At 38.1% G+C, this 21,874-nt stretch overlaps 1 protein-coding gene across 12 annotated transcripts in view; it reads right to left on the bottom strand.

The window, feature by feature from the left end:
• ARHGAP21 (Rho GTPase activating protein 21) overlaps positions 1-21,874 on the bottom strand; it is a 141,169-nt gene that overhangs the window by 54,930 nt on the left and 64,365 nt on the right. For all 12 annotated transcript variants that reach the window (XM_080684786.1, XM_080684788.1, XM_080684791.1 and 9 more), the window contains 2 exons: positions 3,705-3,797; positions 1,748-1,826 (listed from right to left, as the gene is read on the bottom strand). In XM_080684786.1, the coding sequence (XP_080540912.1) occupies positions 1,748-1,826; positions 3,705-3,797 (172 nt within the window). The remainder of the gene's footprint in view (positions 1-1,747; positions 1,827-3,704; positions 3,798-21,874) is intronic.

The following is a 21,874-nucleotide window of genomic DNA, read 5'->3' as shown; positions in this document are numbered from 1 at the left end:
AGCTTTGGGCTCGATCCCCAGTAGGGGGCATGCAGGTGGCAGCCGATCAATGACTCTCTCTCATCACTGTTGTTTCTATTTCTCTCTCCCTCTCCCTTCCTGTCTAAAATCAATAAAAATAGGTTTTTTTAAAATAAGAAAGAAAATAGGATCATGATAAAACAGGATTTCTCTATTTTTCAAATTGCTTCATTGGCTAAAAAATTAAGAATGTTATTTCATTTGAAAGATGAACTGCACCAATAATGAAAATAAATAAATAATGTGGATTTTGAGGGAAACAAAGATTATAGTTATGGTCACTTGGAAAAGCCTATTTTTAAAGAAGACATGTTAACAAATACACTAAAAGTCCTCAAAATGCAGGCTGACAAAATATATTGGTATATCTACGATGATCTAAATTATTTCAAAGAAAAAGAAATTTGGGGTGGATCTCCCCACTGCCTCTGGAGAGACTTCAGATGCTTCACCAGTCCCCAAGGCTCCTCAATACTCTAAGATCAATTAGTATCACTGTAAGAAACACCTAGACTTCAACATTAGAGGTTAGATTTAAGATTTGTTTTCTTTAAGATTGTCATTATATATTAAAATAGTAAGAATACTCTCAGATCAGTAAGTCATGATCACATTATCTAACTGTAAAAATGACAATATATTAGGGCATCTGTGTAACTAACAAGTTATAGTCTCAGACATTGTTAGAGAAGCTTGATAGACATCTTTATAAAATAAAAATCTTCAACTTAGTTACAGACAGGTGGGGATGGATAATATAAGACACTATATAATCCAAAAGTTAATATATCTTAATCTGGGAAAAACCTACAGTAGTGATTATCTAGAAATTAGACCCCAGATTCATGCATACTCTTGACAGAAATTCAATATGGTAACCTTTTTGGCTTTCAATTTCTTTATTTGTAATTTTAAAAAAATTTTCTAGGTGTGTGGTAGAGAAAAAGAGTGTAGGACTAAACTATCTTTGAGGTCTTATAGATAGTCACTCTACAAATATTTATTTAGCTTTAGAACTCAAAATTCTATCATTCTGTACAATGCAGGCAGACAAATAGATTAAAAAAGATAATTTCTTGCTATATTTGTTAAAACAAATGAATAAATTTGAGCCAAGGAATATTATTCAATAAGCTATTTAAAGATTACTAAGAGGTTTTGTTTGTTTTTTTAAATACATTTTTATTGATTTTAGAGAGAGAGAGAGAGAGAGAAAGGGGAAGAGAGAAAAAAACATTGATTGGCTGCCTCATTCGCCCCACCTACTGGGGATCGAGCCTGCAACCTGGGTATGTGCTCTGACAGGGAATCAAACCACCAGCCTTTTGGTGCATGGGACATGCCCAACCAACTAAGCCACACAAACCAGGGCAGTAAGAGGTTTTAAAATCAATTATGTATGCATTTATTTATATATTTTTGTAAACAAATTAACATTTGTCACTTCAAATAAAAGTGGGAAACTTACAGAAAATCTAAAGTGCATGACTCTAAAGGATTTTAATCACATGTTTGATAAAACTGTCAAAGCAAAGCTACCAACTAAGCTATCCTCTGGAGTTTCTTCCTGGCAACTCCCAAGTGCATTATCCACTTTAAGACAAAGTTCCACATCTCCACATCACACCAATTTCCTATAGAAGTACAATGTTGTATTCAATCTACTTGCTCCACTGATTTACAAAACCCACCTTTGGCAAAATTAATTGTATTTCAAGAATCTTACCTGTTCTGAATTAAAGCAATTACTTGGGAATAGGTCTTTCCAATAACACTTTCTCCATTGACTTTTATAATTCGGTCACCTTCAAAGAAGATTAAAAAAAAAAATCACATGAAGAATTTCTAAAGAAAGTCACTTATGAATACTTTTGAAATATGCCTTGAGTAACACACTTGTTTTTTAATGTATCATTGCTCATTAAAAATAAATCTAAACTTTAATATATCTGGCTTCTTATGAAATACTAGAGGCCTGGTGCAGGAATTCATGCACAGGTGGGGGCTGGCCAGGGGAGGGGCCGTGGGCGACTGGCTGGCAGGCCCCGCCCCCTGGTTGAACTCCCAGTCGAGGGGACAATTTGCATATTAGCCTTTTATTGTATAGGCTAGCCATGTTTTAGATAAGAGGTCTAGTCATTGATGAATTTAGATACCTCAAAAGGTATAGTCACTGAGTGACCATAGCTCTACTATTTATGCCTCTATCAGCTATTTTCTGAGTTGTAGTTTTCCTGTTTACTCTGTCATTTGTGATAGAGAAACATTATTCAATAAACTTAAACAACTGTTTTAGTACTTTGGTGTCTAATTCTATACAGCTTACTTACTTGTAGTATTCTCCCAATCTATTTAGTTTATTGATTAGCACTGTATGACAGAACTTAAATATGGGTATGCACATGGTTTAATGTATTCTTCATTTTAATAGGGAAACAGACATTTGGATTACTCAGAAAAACTCAGGGGAGTAGAAAGGAAAAGACTGGGAGAAAAAGGACAGGCAAAAAAGGAATAAAGGAAAAAATGTCCTTTGTATGTGCTTATCACAGTATCTCCATTTCATCTTCTCAACCTTGTGAGGCTTAGAATGTGATGGGTGATACCTTCTCGGAAATGGAATCCCATATGTGCACTCACATGCACATTATACATATTAATGATATTGAAATTAGGATTACTTTAAGTGTAATGAAAGAGACAATTAAGGTAAGTAATAAAGGTAGGTAACAATGCACCCTAATAAATCTTAGCAATGACACACACTACTGATATCTGAAATTTATCTGTAGATAAAAAGACATTTTATTCAAAAGCTAATAAAAGATAGTTTTTTTACTAATACCCATTTTAAATTATTTCATATTCAAAAACAAGAGAAAATAATAACTTTTTTAGAGTGTGCAAGAATGTAAATGAAATCTCTACTTAGTTTTTATTAAAATCACAAAACATTTTAGAACAAACAGCTATCAGATTATATTCACTGATACCTACAGATGAGGCTAGGCTTGCACTGCATTAAAGAGTTAAGCTACTTTTTGTGCTGCAAATTAATTAATTATGATGAGGTACTTTCAGAACTAGGAGATCCAAGAAGATTATTTCAATTATGTCAACAAATACTCTTCATCATTTTCCTACCTTGTAATCTTTTGTCAAAATAAAATGTGTGCAGCCCGGCCGGTGTGCTCAGTGGTTGACCTATGAACCAGGAGGTCATGGAATGATTTCTGGTCAGAGCATATGCCTGAGTTGTGGGCTTGATACCCAGTGTGGGGAGTGCAGGAGGCAGCAGATTAATGATTCTCTCTCATCAATGATGTTTCTATCTCTCTCTCCCTCTCCCTTAATCTCTGAAATCAATAAAAATACATATTTTTTAAAAATGAAATGTGTGCAAAATAGGTTCTTTAAAAGGGACTCTGAGAGTCCATTATCTGAATGGTAACCCAAACTGCCCACAATTTATAATTTACATTAAGTTTTTCTGTTCAAACCCATCTATTTTGGTACCAATAAACAATCAATTAGGTTTCAAAAAACAATAATAATAGATGTGAAGAAAAGGCAGAAACAGGCAAAAGTATAACTAAGGAAAAATTAGGAAGTGAAATATGGAAGAAGAAAAAAATGGAGTGAAAAGAAATAAAAAGGTGTTGTGTAAAGAAGAATATCAGCACCTGTGCATAATCCGGCCTCAAAAGCAGGTCCTCCTTCTTTAACCTGCTTAACAAATATGGTATCCATTGGTTCCAAGCGGTTTCTTTGTTTTCCTGTGGAGGGAAAATAAAGCCCAAGGCATAGTTTAATTTCACAATATTTTATTGAAATATCAAAATGTAAAAAGTAATTTAATTGAAACAATTAATGATTTTGAATGAGTATTAAATACATACCCTAAATTTGTATGCTAAAATCATAATTTAGGAGTTTTCCCTAATTCAAACGATTATTTTGCTTCTTCCATAAAACAACAATAGTAATAGTGTCCATTTACTGGGTACATTCTATGTGTAAATTACTACACTAAGTACTGTGCACACCTGAGAGCTAATTTCCATAGCAAGTAAGTATTACTATCACCATTGCATAAAAAAAGAAACTGAGGCTCAGAGAGATTAAGTAAATTCTCCAAGGTCATAGGTAGATTACACAGGCACTACTCACTACCACTTTTTAACCTTGCCTTGTGCTAAATAAGCTTTAAGTTATTACAACAAATAAGGCACAGTCCTTCCCCCTTAAGGATTCTGGTGGGAGAGAAACATACAAAGAATGGCACTAAACAGAGTGGCCAGATTATTATGATCTCTGAATGCATAATAATCTGGCCACTCAGTATATATATTGGAGGCCCGGTGCATGAATTCGTGCATGCATGGGGTCCGGCCAGCCTGGCCAGGGAGAGGGGACATGGGTGGTTGGCCAGCCTGACTGCTGGTCGAACTCCTGGTCGAGGGGACAATTTGCATATTAGCCTTTTATTATATAGGATATACACTGAGTGACCAGATTATTATGCATTCAGAGATCATAATAATCTGGCCACTCAGTGTAGTATAAAACACATACAGTCCTGACTACGAGGAGCAGACGATCACCTCTGTGAGTCAAGTATTTCATAAATTGCTGTCCATGAACCATCTACAGTAACATCTAAGGTGCTTGCTAAAAACCAATGTTCCGGGTCCAATCAGAAACCTGCTGAGATAACAAGTGTTCCAGATGATCCTTACACATACTAATATTTGAGACCAACTAACAGTTTCAGTAAATTAGAAGCCAAGGAAAAATTCACAGATAAGAGGACATTTAAGCCAAATGATAAGCATCATGGTAAGTAGAATGGGGAACAAAAAGGGAAACACACACAAAAAAGGGGAGACAGTGATTCTCAGAGTGGTCCCAGACCAGCAGCATTACTCTCATCAGGGAATGCATTACAAGTGCAAACTTTTGGACCCCACCCCAGATCTATTGAATCGGAAACTCTGAGGTGACTGTGAAACACGCTCCAGTTTGAGAACCACAGCCCTGACCTTAAAGAAGAATATGACAGACACATGCATGGAGTAATAGAATAATACTTGTTAAATAGCAATGCAAGGCAGAAAATGATTGGATGTAAATATAAAGAACTCATAATGATTGCCATATAAAACTGAATTTTTATTATCATGGTACTAGAGGCCCGGTGCACGAAATTCGTGCAGGGGGGGGGAGGGGTGTCCTTCAGCCCAGCCTGCACCCTCTCCAATCTGGGACCCCTTGAGGGCAGTCAAACATCCCTCTCACAAACCAGGACTGCTGGCTCCCAAATGCTCGCCTGCCTGCCTTCCTGATTGCCCCTAACCACTTCTGCCTGCCAGCCTTATCACCCCCTAACCACTCCCCTGCCAGCCTGATTGATGCCTAACTGCTCCCCTGCCAGCCTGTTTTCCCCTAACTGCCCTCCCCTGCAGGCCTGGTCACCCCTAACTGCCCTCCCCTGCAGGCCTGGTCCCCCCCAACAGCTCTCCCCTGCAGGCCTGGGTCCCTCCCAACTGCCTTTCCCTGCAGGCCTGGTCGCCCCCAACTTCCCTCCTCTGCCAGCCGGGTCACCCCTAACTGCCCTCCCCTGCTGGCCTGATCGCCCACAACTGCCCTCCCTTGGAGACCTGGTCCCTCCCAACTGCCCTCCCCTGCTGGCCATCTTGTGGTGGCCACCTTGTGTCCACATGGGGGCAGGATCTTTGACCACATGGGGCAGCCATCTTGTGTGTTGGAGTGATGGTCAATCTGCATATTACTCTTTTATTAGATAGGATAGAGGCCTGGTGCACAGGTGGGGGCCAGATGGTTTGCCCTAAAGGGTATCCCGGATCAGGGTGGGGGTTCCCTTGGGGCGTGGGGAGGCCTGGGTGAGGGGCCTGTGGTGGTTTGCAGTCTGGCCACGCCCCCTGGCAACCCAAGCAGAGGCCCTGGTATCTGGGGTTTATTTATCTTCTACAATTGAAACTTTGTAGCCTGGAGCAGAGCCATTTTTTGGGGATTTATGTATCTTCTATAATTGAAACTTTGTAGCCTTAAGCGGAGGCCTGGGCCGGCCAGGGCTGCAGAAGCTTGGCTTCCTCCATTGTCGCGGGCAACCCTACCCTCCTGCTCTTTCCAGCTCCGTGGCTGCCGCCATTTCTGTTTGGTTTTATGTATCTTCTATCATTGAAACTTTGTAGCCTTGAGTGGAGGCCTAGGCTGGCAAGGGCAGGTGGAAAGCTTGGCTTCCTCCGTTGCCGGGGAAACCCATGCCTCCCTCCTGCTCTCTGTGGTGGTAGCCATCTTGGTTGGGTTTATTTGCATATTTGCTCCTGATTGGCTGGTGGGCGTGGCTGGTGGGCGTGGCTGGTGGGTGTAGCGGGGTGATGGTTAATTTGCATATTACTCTTTTATTAGAAGGTTATCACAAAAGTGGCCCAAAAGAAGGTTCCCAGGAAAAAAATATTGATCAATAGCTCCCCTTACATACTTATTTACTCTGAAAGAAGTCTTCCTAATTAATGAACGACTAACTCAAGTACTAAAAAAAAACAACAGGGTTTAGTGAAAATTGCTTGTGTTTTAGAAGCCAGTAGATATGGACTCAAATCCTTACTTTGTTATTTGATAGTCCAATTGCAATTAAGTAAACATTTTTACATAAAGAAATAATTACTTTTTTCCTATAATATAATTATTCTATGTTTTTATACTCCTCAAGGGGTTCTCAGAAGACTAAATGTGGTAACATTAGAATGCTCTCAGCATGGCATGTAATGGAAGTAATTCTTCGGTAAATGTATATTTCCACTCTTTTTTGTATATAGCTTAAATGAGGATGAGTGTCATATTTTTATGTTCTCAATAATTAAGATTTTGAATGGTTATAAAAACACACTTTCAAAATATCTCATCCAATTTTAAATACTATAAATCTACATTAAATATATATATCAGATATCTTCCCAAGGAAATTCCATACAGCCTTCTCTCTATATTCAGATAACATGAAAATATTGTAAATCCTTTTGTCACTTCTGATTAGCTATGACAGTTATGACAGATAGCCATGAGTGCTTTCTCCATGAGGTTTAGGAGGAAAAAGAGAACTAATAATAGTCAAATTCCTACTACATAAAAGAATGTCCTAATTCTTAAAGTACTTAGGGACTAATTATATCTGCAACTTTATTTTCAAATGATTTGAGGGGGAAAAATAAACCAAGATACCCACACACCCAGATGCAAACATGGATAAAGCAAACATAGCAATATGTTAATTGGTGAATCAATGAGCTATACTTTGAAAAAGTTTTTTTAAAAAGCTGGGGGAATTTTTCTGTATATGCCATGCTTTATTTTCTTTCATAAAAGCTATCACTCACTACCTGAAATTACATTTTTATTTGCTTACATATTGGTTGTATGTCTCTCCCACTAAATTAAAGAGCAGGGATTCTGTCATGTTCCCTTATATCCATGACACTTATGACAAAACCTGACACAGAGCAGGCATTCCATAAGTCATTATTCAATTAATGAGTAAACTTATTAATTCTCACGAGTCTTCATGATGGGCGCTGTGATCCCAATACCACACTGGACTGAGGAAGAAGCAGAGACTGACTACTTGCAAAGAGAGCAGAGATTTGAACCCAGGTTGAAATGTGAACATGGTGCTCCATGCTGCTTCAAAAAGAACTGAATTACTTATTCATTTGTCAAGCTTTACGAAATACAAGTAAACAATTCACTTACAATTAATTAGAAAGGATGCAATACTTAATTCTAATCAAATTGGTAATCAGGTTAGGTCCCTTGCTGGCCAACTCAGCGTTTACAACAGGTGGCATTAGGTAAACCATCTAATTTCTCTTGGCTCGAGGCTTGAGGGTTTAATAAGTTTTGTTGTATCAGGTCATTGCTTGCATGAAAAAATTTATATAATAAAAAGAAGGAACAATTTTCTTACTGTGTCCCAAAGTTGATAACACCAGACTTAGTTATTTAAAAATATAAAATGTCAATGACCATTAATGAATTCTACAAAATAATAAAAAGTTGGCTGAGTAGCAATGTAGTGACTTTAGAAATTTTTGATAGAAAATTTTACTTATACCAAATAGATGTAGTCCAAAATAATTTGATTCTAAATTCAATAAAGGAAATGCTAATTTTGTAATGACTACTTGTGTAAAAAAAAATGACACTTTGCCAATGACAAGTCCCTCAATACGCTATGCCTGAAAACATATGAGTAGACTAAATGAAATATGAAACAGACTAAAAAAGAGCCCAATCCTATAGCAAGCCCTATTTTATCTGCTGAAACCTATACTTTTGATTCTTGTTTCTGGGCTTTCCTTTCTGGACTTTCTCCAAAATTCTGACTTGCTATTACTACCTAGATATCACCTATATCACAGAAACAATTTCCCACAGATATCCATTAATTACAGGCTGGGTCACTACGAAATATACGTCTCCTCAATTTCCATATTCTTTAACTCCAAGTCTTGAGTTAAACACTTGGTTCATTAATTTGAACAGTGACTTCTTTTTAATATTTGCTCTCTGCAATTCTACTGAAATTGGAAAGCCATGGTATCAAGTTTAAAGTGTATTATTCAATCTCTTGCGTCTTAATTTTTTGTAAATCAGTGTCTAGATATGAAAAACTAAGAGCTTGATCCTGAATTCTGGCAATTCTCCAGGAAAAATGACTCCTCACTTCTGTATGACAATTTGGCAGCGTCAAACGGCTTCCCTGGCAATTCTTAGCAAAAGCCTCTTCAATTCTACATTTGTATTTTATAATTTCTTGTGGTTTTTTTTAAGAACACAAAGGACAGTTTAAATACCTTATTCATGTGTCATTTCCTTGACCTTATCAAAAGAAAACGAAAATGTTTCCTTTTAGCACCCACATGTAATTAAGTCTTTCTATATTTGAGAAAAAGGAAGTAAAAATACAATAATCTTACATGGACAAGAATGGCTAAAATGACCAAGTACAGACAAAGTTTCATTTTATGCTATTTAATATACAATTAGTAAAGATTTAAACAAGAGAACAAAAAAAAGCATACATGAATTTACCTGAAGTTGAATATTAGACTTTGAAATCAGAAACCATGCACATACTTTTATATTATAATAAATATAGTCAGTACGGAGAAAAAACATAACTGAATAAAAAAATAATATATATATAGGATATCCAAAAAATGCATAGAGACATTTTGAATAATTATAAAGGCAGTGTTTATTAAAATATATTTCATTTTCAAAATTGAGCTATCAGTTGTTAAAGTGTGTGGACATTTTTTTGAGACACCCTTAGGTAGTAGCTGCCAAACAAACATTGGATAAACAAGCAGGTAGACATGATTTTTATTCTCCATTTCCAGTATCATGCAGTAAGTAGGTCAGAGCGTGGGCCCTGTGACCTGACTATATGGTTTAAAATCTCGGCTCCACCACTTATTTTCCAAGTAGGATTTCCAGATTCCACAATATTTGGTACATACTTGTATTGAAAATTATTAGTTACCTATCAGAGATTCAAATGTAATCCATAGCCTCCTGTATTTTATTAGGCAACCATATCTCAAAGTGAATTTTTTAATTTATTTTTTTTTTTATACTTTTGTTGATTTCAGAGAGGACGGAAGAGGGAGAGAGAGATAGCAAAATCCATGAGAGAGAATCATGGTGGATCAGCTGCCTCCTGCAAGTCCCCCACTGGGGATCGAGCCCACAACCTGGGCATGTGCCCTTGACTGGAATCGAACCTGGGACCTTTCAGTTCACAGGCCAACACTCTATCCACTGAGCCAAACCGGCTAGGGCAATTAGACAAATATTTATTTACTAGTGGCCCGGTGCACAAAATTCATGCACATTAAAAGGGAATTAGAGGAAATATTTTAATATTGCTATTTGCCTATTCTCTATAATAGAAGTGTCAGAGATGAAAGAAAATTAGTAAAATGTATATGAAAATTTCCCTCCTGTCAGAGTCTGGGGTGCACCGCAGGACCCAGAGTCAAGTCCCTGCCCACCCCACACACCTTGAAATCACGTGAGACCCAGACCTGGCCGGCCCTACCCCCGTCAAGCCCTGCAGGGAGGGAGACATAGCCTCAGGTACCCTGGCCTGGCGCCAGGCAGGGGGTGCGGCCTCAGGTCCCCCGGCCCTGGCGCAGGGGCAGGAGGGCACAAGGACCATCTGCATATTACCTCTTTATTATATAGGATTCCTTCCAAGCAAGGTTGCTCTCAGTATTAAAAACAGATAATCCATTAAAATGCTCACATAATGTCCAATACAAGTAGATATTTAATAAATGTTACTTATTACTATGCTTGTCTGATGATAAACCTTCAGAAGGTCAACATACAGATCAGTGGTGATCAGGGTCAGAGGGCTCATCACACATCAGGGGCTGGATAAAGACTGGTTGAGGTAGTATACAACCTCAATTGTCACACTATGGGGAAGTCTAGAATGTTGACCAAAGGAAAAAAAGAAAAAAGACTAAAGAAAAGAAGGTAGAAAAGTAAGGAAGACTGTACTAAAATATTTCCCGCAGTTGACAGGAACGACATACACACCCATTTTCAAAGAGACTGGGGTCTAAATCCAGAGTGCTTCATCTTTAGACCTTGGGCTTTGTCAGTCAGAAAGATGATTTAAAGCACGAATACAAAATCACCTGCAACATTTAATTTATTTCAAAATTAAAGAGCCCTATAATGAAGTTCCATAGAATAGATAAGCCTAGGCCAGGGAATCCTATATTTCTGAGAACAGAAGAAATATATTTCTTAACAGATTGAAAAAATATATACATTACACAAAGAAATACCCATATTTTAAGCAAAAGTAAAGAAATAGAAAATAATGGCTATCACCGAGATTAAGCTTTTTCTCCCCCTTCTCTCTCAGAGTTCTCCAACATGCTATTAAAATTTTTTAATGAGAATAAATTTTCTCTGCTTTTATTATAAGTTACTTTTTAGGTATTTTATTTATTAATTTCTTTGCTGTAAAAAAACAACAACTATATCTCTATACAAGAGAAGGGAGTTGAAATTAAACTGCTTCAATGTGAGTTATAAATTAGCCCTGGAAAAAGTATACTCTCCACAAAGTGGAAAGCTGAAGAGGCACATCACGTAATAGAATATTAGAGCTCCAGGCATCAATTATTTAAAGAAAATCAATTAAATAGCTTACTGAAATTAATATCTATTTTCAGACCAAAAATAAATGAAACTGTAATGGAGATTAAAGTAATATCAAAGTTAAGTCTGAATGATAAAAAATGATCTTTACTTCTCCATGATGGATAATAGATTGCCATAATAAAAAAGGGGCACGTAGAAGAATTTATTGAGCATAAGTCAGGAATTATAGATCCACTAAGGCAAAAAACAAAACAGGAGTAATAAGCACCAAATTCAGGCTCATGATTAGCTCTGAGGGAAAAAAAAAATGTGGAGAGTAGTATAAAATATATGCTTACAGTCAGTTTTGCCTAGGAGCTCTGGTGGGGGAAGACATGTATGAGAGGCATGGATGAGAGAGGCTGAAATGTTAAGATAACAAAGAAAGATGGCAAGCATTTAGACGTTACATTTTCCCCTATATTTTCTGTTAGCCTGAAATATTTCATAATGGTTATTTTTTATTGTTGAAAATAGGCTTCTAATTTTTATTATGGGGGTTGGATTTACTGATGGGCATACATAATTATCTTAAGAGCTTAATAGAGACACATTGCCTAGCATAAAAAATCCCTAGGTTTCATATGATAAATACATCCTAGATGATAAAGAATTAAGCAAAATCCAATTTCAGAAGACTAGGACGGCACATTATTAGGTACTTTTTCCCTCTGATAAAGAGTAGAAGCACTAAGGGGAAAAAATATATATGCCAGCTTATTAAATCTAGGCGCTCCACAAATTTCCACTTAAGAGGCTCCCATTTCCAGGGTGATGGCTAGTACTTTAAATCTCCCAAGTCTCCAATCTACTAGTTTTAACAATTAGCAGGAGCTTCAGACCCAAAATTCCAATAATCTCTGGACACTGTCAGTAGAATGTCACCTGCCAAGTCTCAATCACATTCTATGTATTATAAGCAAAAACATACTCTTTCTCTACTCAACCTGATTTTCAAGTAATACCAAATAGGGCAAAATGAAATCAGGAAATCTGTTAAATATTTAAAAGCAGACCATGTTCTAACTTAATCATGATAAACTTTCTTTCAACCCACACCCATCTAATTTTTTTTTCCTTTTTACTGTGGAAAATGCCCAATGCACAAAAGTAAAGAAAAAGGTAGACTAAACCCCCATGAATACAACTAATTATTAAAAATCTATCAATTTGTTTCATTTACACTACTCTTCATTTTCCTAAAACATTTTAAAGCAAATTCCAGATATCACATCTATTCATTCATAAATCCTTTAAATATTCAGTATGCACCACTAACAAATAAGAATTTTACTTTTTTTTTTTTTTAAAGGAATGACAACAACTACATACTCTGGAAATCTCTCATGGTTCTCCAGAGTATGTAGTATTCTGCTCAGGATGGATAACGTAAGCAGACAACAAACTCAATCCTACGTTCAGCTTCCTAAATGCTGACTCAACATTAAGGAAAATCAGCAAGTCATGTCATGGAGATAACACCAAAAGCTGAGAAATAAATTTAGAAATGTTTCACATGTAAAATCACAGTAGTATCCTAAATTAAATTCCCAATGGAATGCTCAGGCTATGTATTCAAATTCAGTGAGTTCACATATGCAAGAGAACATACCCTCCATGCAAATCTCCAACACATAAAATAGTGCCTGGCATATAGTAGATGCTCAATTAATATTTACTGCTGGTGGGTTCAAATTATAGCCCTGGAAATGCTAGCAGTAAAACTGCCCCAAACCATCTCGGAAATTTGTTTCAGGAACAGAATCAGTTGTACAACTGATCTGTATAAGTTCCTTCACAGTAGAAAGAAAATGCTGCCACGTAATTGTAATATGAGTACAATACCACTAGGTGTCAGATGTGAAACAAAATGTTCTGGCATTCTAAACTACCTGGGCAACAAAGACTCTAGAAGGATGCCTTTCATTCAACAAATATTTACTAATCTCTGACCATGTGCCAGGTGCTGATTATTCTACAATGAACAAAACAGTCCTGGGATCTGCCTGGGAGTATTTGAAGTTTTTTTCTCACTAAATTAGTTTCAGGAATTTTACAAACTATGTATCACACCTAAATTCATAGCCCTGTTATTCCTGTTGAGTTAGATTTAATTTCTCTGCAAACCCAGAAACAACTATTACAGTAACCTAAACACCAGCAACTATATTTCCATCTCTGACTTCGATCCACCCATTCCAGTGGTCGGCAAACTGCAGCTCGCGAGCCGCCGCAGTTTGCCGTTCTGTTGACTGAGTTTGCCGACCACTGCATTAACCCATTAAACATGCTCCTCGACTCTATCAAGACCTTCCTATCCTTTTAGCCCTCCCTATTCTCCAAGACTTCCAGTCTCCCTCCAGAAATCACCTTCTTTCTTACTAAGATTACCCATGGATCACTCTTTCAATAAAACTCACCAATAACCTCAACTTCCTTTCTCCCTTTACCTTTCAAAGTATTCAATTTGCCAACTCTAACTGTGGAGAATTCTAACCATGTGCTGCCTGCTCTTGTTCTTGGCCTGCTATTACCCATAACTCATTGACTGAGAGTTTCCCGGTTTAGCTGAGTTCTTGACACTATTCACTAAAGCCTCTTGCTTATATTTTAATTCCCATTCCTTCAAGGTTGCCTTCTGGAACTTGCTATTCCATTCTGATTTCTTCACACCATTAGGATAACCTTGTCTCTTACTTCACCCTATCTCAATTGCTGTATCCTCATTCTCCGCCCCCCCGCCCCAAATTATCGCCCATCCTTATTTCCTCTTGTCCTATCTCCAGTGAGGATTTGGTTACCAGCCTTCTTCTGGACCTTGCTCCCCTACATCATCTCTGCTCATGTTTAAAACCTCAGTCAATCTCTATTCCTCTCTCCAGATCTCACAGACATACAAGTTTCCAAAACGTTAAAAAAACAAATTTAAAAAAACCTTCTTTTTATAATTCTACATAGCTATCATCTATTCTTCCTCATCCCTTCAATTTCATACTTCCTGCAACAATAGTTATACTCACTTATCCTCATTTTCTTCCCTTCTGACTCAGGATATTTCAGGCACTGACATATGTCCCCAAGGGACATTTGCCCATCCTCCACTCCCATATTCATTGAGGTTCACTGCTCTAATTTATGTTCCAAACCACTAATACTTGGTTCTCTCATCCCTTCTGTCCACTGTACTGAACTCTTCTCAGTAACCTTACCAATGTGCTACTTGTCAAGTCCAGTCCAACAGTACCTTTTAGTCCCCATCCTAATGAGTTCTCAATAACAAATAACAAAAGTTATCCACGCATCCCTTACAATCATCACCTCTTAATCAGTAAGTCACCAACTTCTCTTGGTTGTCCTCGTACCTTCCCAAAATTCCCCTCAGATTTCCTTTCCGATTTTTCTTCCTGACCATCTCTCAGATATTGTTTCCCTAGGGTCTTATCTTTACCCTGTATGTCTTCATGCTCTCTGTGTATGGCTCCATTTATGCCTAGGACTTAATTATCCTATATAATAAAAGCCTAATATGCAAATTGACCAAATGGCAGAATGCTATGATGCATAATGACCACCAGGGGCAGATGCTCAATGCAGGAGCTGCCCCCAGCCCGCAGGCCCCAGGCCAGCCAAGGCGGGTACTAGCAGGAGGCCCCGATCACCCCGCTGGTTGCCCCACAGATTGGCCCTGATCTCCGGCCAGGCCTAGGGACCCTACCTATGTATGAATTTTGTGCATTGGGCCTCTAGTAACATATATAATGATGACTTTCAGATCTACTTTTAACCCCTATGAGCTTCACACCCAAATTCTGAAGTAAGTACTGAACATTCTACAAGCATCTGAAATGCAACTTATCCCAAACTAAACTCATTTCTCCAGCAGAAGAGGTGGGTATGTTTCCCCTCCAGTATCCTTCAGTTAATGCCACCTCCATCTATCCATTCATTCATATCCATTTATTCATGCCAGAAAAGCTAAGCATAATCCTCCACAAATTATCCTTAACTGGTGCCATATAGTCCATCCCCAAGTCCTACCTCCCAATCTAGGTAAATGTGACATCTGTTCTGGAATACTGCTTTTCCTTCTTCCTGATAAAATCCTATTTATCTGTCAACATCACAAAGGACACCCCACCTGAGAGCCCTTTCCTGGTGGTTAGATGATTCCCTGGGCTGTGATCCTGTAACAACTGTACATACAGATTTTGCACTCATGTAATTATTTTGTACTTTCATCCTCCACCAGAGTAGGAGCTTCTTGAAGCCAGAGCCTGTATCATACATATTCATAAAGTATACATGCCAGAAACTGTTCTCGGTTTTAAGAAAAAAGTCATGAACCAATAAACTTCCTGTTCTACATTCCAATGCGACAGGCAAATGTTCAACAAGAAATGATTAGTGTAAGAGATGATGGTAAGTGTTATGGAGTCTTAGTAAGCAGAGTGAGAAGGAAGGAAGAGTGAAAGGCAGGGCTGTAATACTATTTTTATGAAACGATCAGGTGATATTTGAACAACTATCTAAAGGAAGTGAGGTGAGAGATCACATTGCTCCCTTCCCAGCAATTAGTTCAGTGAATGGCTCGTGGCAGTGACTCAACAAATGTTTGCTAAGTGAATGAATAAACAACCGGAAATATATTTCTAGATTTAATATATATCACATTCACACCAAAATATTTCTTTTCTGATTTTACACCAAAGACAAAAAGTTATCTGTTAAACTTTGGAGGCTGGAACCATAACTATTACATTAAACTAGAGGCCCGGTGCACGAAATTCATGGCACAGGGGTGTGTGTCCCTCAGCCAGCCTGCACCCTCTCCAATCTGGGACCCCTCGAGGGATGTCTGACTGCCCGTTTAGGCCCGATCCCTCTCACAATCCAGGACTGCTGGCTTCCAACTGCTCGCCTGCCTGCCTTCCTGATTGCCCCTAAACGCTTCTGCCTGCAAGCCTGATCACCATCTAACCACTCCCCTGCCAGCCTGTTTGCCCCTAACTGCCCTCCCCTGCAGGCCTGGTCACCCTAACTGCCCTCCCCTGCAGGCCTGGTCACCCCTAACTGCCCTCCCATGCAGGCCTGGTCACCCCTAACTGCCCTCCCCTGCAGGCCTGGTCCCTCCCAACTGCTCTCCCCTGCAGGCCTGGGTCCCCCCCAACTGCCCTTCCCTGCAGGCCATCTTGTGGCGGCCACCTTGTGTCCACATGGGGGCAGCCATCTTGTGTGTTGGAATGGTCTATTTGCATATTACTCTTTTATTAGATAGGATAGAGGCCTGGTGCACGGGTAGGGGCCGGCTGGTTTGCCCTGAAGAGTGTCCCAGATCAGGGTGGGGGTTCCCTTGGGGCGTGGGGCGGCCTGGGCAAGGGGCCTGTGGTGGTTTGCAGGCCGGCCATGCCCCCCGGTGACCTAAGCAGAGGCCCTGGTATCTGGGATTTATTTATCTTCTATAATTGAAACTTTGTAGCCTTGAATGGAGGCCTGGGCCAGCCAGGGCTGCTGAAGCTTGGCTTCCTCCATCGCCGGGGGCAACTCAAGCCTCCTGCTCTCTCCAGCTCCGTGATTGCCGCCATTTTTGTTGGGATTTATTTATCTTCTATAATTGAAACTTTGTAGCCTTAGCGGAGGCCTGGGCCAGCCAGGGTGTGTGGGAAGCTTGGCTTCCTCCATTGCCAGGGAAACCCAAGCCTCCTGCTCGCTCCATGGCTGCAGCCATCTTGGTTGGGTTCATTTGCATACACGCTCCTGATTGGCTGGTGGGCGTGGCTTGTAGGTGTAATGGAGCTATGGTCAATTTGCATATTACTCTTCCATTAGATAGGATTATAAAAAATTAACTTTATATTACCTGAAAATATGAATCACATACTTTGAATGCAGACTGTCAGGAAAAACAACGGGACTATCCAGCCACGCGGTCTCTGTTCATGGTCTCAAGTTATGGAGCAGCTAGGAAGATAACTCAAAGTCACCTAATTACAGATCACCCCTGGAACAACATTTTCTAGAGAGAAGTTATTTCCAGAAGACAGTCTAGAACACCAATACTCCAGCCAGGTCCTTTCCTGGACTTTCTCCTCCTCCTGCCCCAACTGTTCAGTATCTCCACTTACTGTTCTGAAATCCTAGATTTCTTATTTATTAAGGTTTAGAACCATTAGATTTTTTAAAAAATATCACTTATTTTTCTACTCTGACAAAGTAACTTCAACTCAGTGTAACTTACAGAGTCTTAAATCTACTACAAAAAATTGGATTTCTGGCAAGGCCAATTTTAATCTAATCAAAGTGCCTTCATTTCACATTATTGTAAATATGGTTTCCTGGGATTTCCAAAGTGAAGTGTGGAAATTATTTTTTGGCTCCCATTTAACTTGATTACCTTCCTAGTGTGTTTTACAAAAATGATGCTCAAATTTCTACTGAAGTCCAGAAGTATGTTGTGGTGATTATTGTTCTAGCTTACTTATATATCCAGCAGCTATGTGAAGTAAGATTTCTAAATTTAAAGTGCCCCAACACTGTATCAGAAGGTGGCTGATGGAGAAAAGTGAAAGGAAGGGAGGAAGGCAGCAGAGACCTCGACAGCAGAGGCACAGACCCTAACATGCTAACTTTCGGGCTTCGGGCACAGTCGTTTTGGAGCAGTGCCAAGTCTAGGTGGTGGCACCTCCCTGTATTCAATACATTGATTCAACAAATATTTGAGCTCCTACTGTGTACCAGGTGCTTACTAGGCACTGAAAATTCAACATTAAAAGACAGTGTCCATCCTTAATGATCTTTGTTCTCACATAAAAACATTTGTTTCATAAACATAATAAATAGTCTGAGAATGTAGGGAAACTGTACTTTGCATATTCTAATGACCTTTGGGCAAGAGATAACCAATCCCTTATGCTTGTGTTTCCCTATCAGGTTGGTGCTGCTGCTGCTGCCGCCTCCCAGGAAGAGTACTTAAGGAAACCGAGATCTCTACTTGCTTACCACAGAGCATGAACAATCACTCAGATTAACTGTCTCCAAAATATGGTTTCCTGAGATTTTCAAAGTGAAGTGTGGAAATTAGGGAAAGGGTTTATCTGCATCTTTCACTAATTGTAAAATATCAAACAATCTACTTCATCTTGTATAAAGTATCATATCAAACATGTGAAAACAGCAATCCCTTTTCCCCCAAGTAGCTCTTTTTCAAGCAAAGTTTCAAGTTCTTTCAATCTTTTCAAAAAATATATTCATAGTTTCAAAATTTACATATATCCTGGCCATCATTGTCCTTTATATCTGAGGATCCCCAGTGTTCTAACCTTAAACAGAAGACCCTAGAGCCCATCTATCAAATGAAAAGGAAAAAAAATAGGTATATTGAAGTGAACTTGCTACTAGCAACATACAGAATCACTTATTATCTTTGTATGTATATTAAGTATGAATGTGTGTGTATATGCACATAAGCTTAAACATTTTTACATTAGAAAACATTGTCAACAATAGCGAACAACAAATACTAGTAACTTGATGATTTTATTATAACTACATTCATAGATTATTTAAAGGCATTTTAACAAGACAAATACATGAGCAGCAAATCATCCAATGAAGTACCAATGTACTAGCAAATTTAGTATAAAGAAATGCTTAATTTATATTTGAATCATAGTGTATACGCATGCATGCCTAGCTACCAGAAAATTACACCCCTAAATACTATTAATATCAACAATGTAACATATGTCCAGGCTAATGAACATGAGCTTTCATTTTAAGGGCTTCTACATCCAGCAGGCAGAAGAAAAAGGCCAAGTCCTGTCTAGTTAGGAATCTATCAGGAGACTCTCCCCACACTTAGGAGTAAGATAACTGGAAATAATGGTCCCACCCCCAGAGCTTCCATAGTGCTGTACAAAGTAGGGAAGGGAGAGAGGAAGAAAAAAAAAATCTCTAAGACATGGCTATAGGCCAAACTATACATCGATATGTAGGCCAAATCAAGTAATAGCCTGGCTCTGGATAAAAGAAAATAGCAATCAACTTGAAGAAAAGCATTTTTATCCGAGATCTCAAAGAATTTCTAGTAATAATTTCTAAAGGTCAACAAACATAAAATGGTCAAATATACACAGGAAAAAAACAACAACAACCTGTTCTAAGCTAGAACAGGCACAAAAAAAAAAAAAAAAAAAAAAAAAACACCAAAAAAAGGAACAATCCACAAAGACTCCTGATAATGGAATTACCAGAGAGATTATAAAATAACTCTGCTTACCATGTTTGAAAAAATTTGAAAAATAAGGCTAAAAATAGTAAAGTGAAAAGTGTAAGAAGTGATTGAACATGTTTGGTGGAGTACCCTAAAAAAAATTCTTACAATTAAAATTTAAAACTTAAATAGCTAAGAAGAAAATTATCAAAATATAATGGAAGAAATTATCAAAAATGTAGTCCAAAAAATAGAGAATTTTGGAGCCACGGGGGATAGAGTAAGAAAAAATATATATATAAAATAAGTTTGTGACCCCAGAAGAATTAGAGAGAGCACTAGGATACAGAGATTCTGGATGAGAATTTTCTAGAACTGGTGATAGACATCCATCCAAAGATACAAGAAGCTCAAATAATTCCCAAGTAAGAAAAATAAACTCTCATCCAGAACTCATCATATTACTAAATGGCCAAACACCAAAGATATAAAGAAAATCTTACCAGCAGATACTTTACAAGTTTGCCTTCAAAGAACCATTAAATCAAAATATGACTTCTTACTAACAAGAATAGAAGGCAAAAGAGAGTGAAATTATCTTCTTCAACATGCTGGAAGAAAGTACCAACCTAGAATTCTGTAGCAGCAAAACATATCTTTCAAAAATAAGGGTAAAACAAAGACCTTTTAGGAAAAACAAAAACTGAAAGAATTGCAACACAACATAAAGGTAACATGTAGATAGGTGAGAATAGAGTTAACAACATGTTCTAAGATCCTTACATTATTTCAGAGGAAAATAAAATGTTAATTAGCATTAGACTTTAATAAACTTGCATATTATAATTTTTAGAAAAAACACTAAACGAATGGCAATATATCATCCTATATAATAAAAGCGTAGTATGCAAATTGTCTCCTCGATTAGGAGTTGTCCAGAAGTTTGACCAGGGGGCGGGGCCGGCTGGGGAAAAGGAGGAAGGGAGGGAAGCCCAGGCCAGCAGCCGGCAGCCGCTAGGGACCCTACCAGTGTGGATTTTGTGCACTGGGCCTCTAGTTTAATCTAAAAAGAGAAAAGGAATTTAAGAAAGTCAAAATAAAACAGAAACAAAAATTTCAAAATAAATTAGGAGCTTAAACAATAAACATATAATTAATTATATTAAATATAAACAAAAAAAATTTTCCAAATACAACTATGGAATAAAAGAAAATATATGTGAATCTGATAATGGTCTAATATCAAGAACACTTACAATTTTAAAAATGTGCAATGGCCCTAGCCGGTTTGGCTCAGTGATTAGAGCATTGGCCATGAACTGAAGGGTCCCACGTTTAATTACGGTCAAGGGCATGTACCTTGTTTGCAGGTGCAATCCCCAGTCCTAGTTGGGGTGCATGCAGGAGGCAATCAATTGATATGTCTCTCTCACATCGATGTTTCTTTCTTTCTCTCTCCCACCCCACCCCCGTCTTTCACTCTTCCAAAAAAAAAAAAAAAATCAATGGAATCCTTAGGTGAGGATTAACAAAAGAAAACAAACAAACAAAATGGGCAATGGACTTAACTAGACACATCTTCAAAGAAAATATACAAATGGCCAACAACCACATGAAGATATACTCAACATCTAGCTATTAAGGAAATAAAAAGCAAAACTATACTGCAATCTACTTCATATTCACTAGGTTGGCAATAATACAAAAACAAAAAATAACAGGCATTGGTGAGCATATGGAAAAATCAGGACCCTCAAGCATTGCTAGTGGGAATGAAAAATGGTGCAGCTGCTGTGGAAAACAGTTTGGCAGTTCCTCAAAATGTTAAACATAGAATTACTGTATAAGGCAGCAATTCCACTCCTAGATGTATTCCCCAAAGATTTGAAAACAGGAGCTCAAAACAAATTCTTGTTTACAAATGTTCACAGCAGCAATAATCACAATAGAAAGTTGGAAAAGCCTAAATGTCCATCAATACATGTATGGATAAGCAAATTGTGGTATATACATGCAATGGAATATTATTGAGCCATAAAATGAAATTAAGTACTGATACATGGCACAATCATAGAAACCTCAAAAACATTACACTAAGTGGAAGAAGTCATACAAAGAAAGGTTATTATTGTATGACTCCATTTATATGAAATATCCAGACTAGGTATGTCCATAGGAACAGAAAATAGACTGGTGGTTGCCAAGGACTTAGGAGAGAACAGTGAATGACTGCTTAATGGATGTGAGTTTCCTTTGGGGGTGATGAAATGTTTTGGTAGAAGAGGTGGTTGATACACATTTCATACATGTCCTTTAATTCTGTACTAATTGCCATTGAACTGTTCACTTTAAAATGGTGAATTTGCGGGGGTGGGCTAGAAGGGGTCAATGGGGGAA

This window comes from Plecotus auritus (assembly GCF_963455305.1).
Source record: "Plecotus auritus genome assembly, chromosome: 1".
Classification (NCBI taxonomy): Eukaryota; Metazoa; Chordata; class Mammalia; order Chiroptera; family Vespertilionidae; genus Plecotus; species Plecotus auritus.
This window is presented reverse-complemented; position numbering and strand designations above follow the sequence as displayed.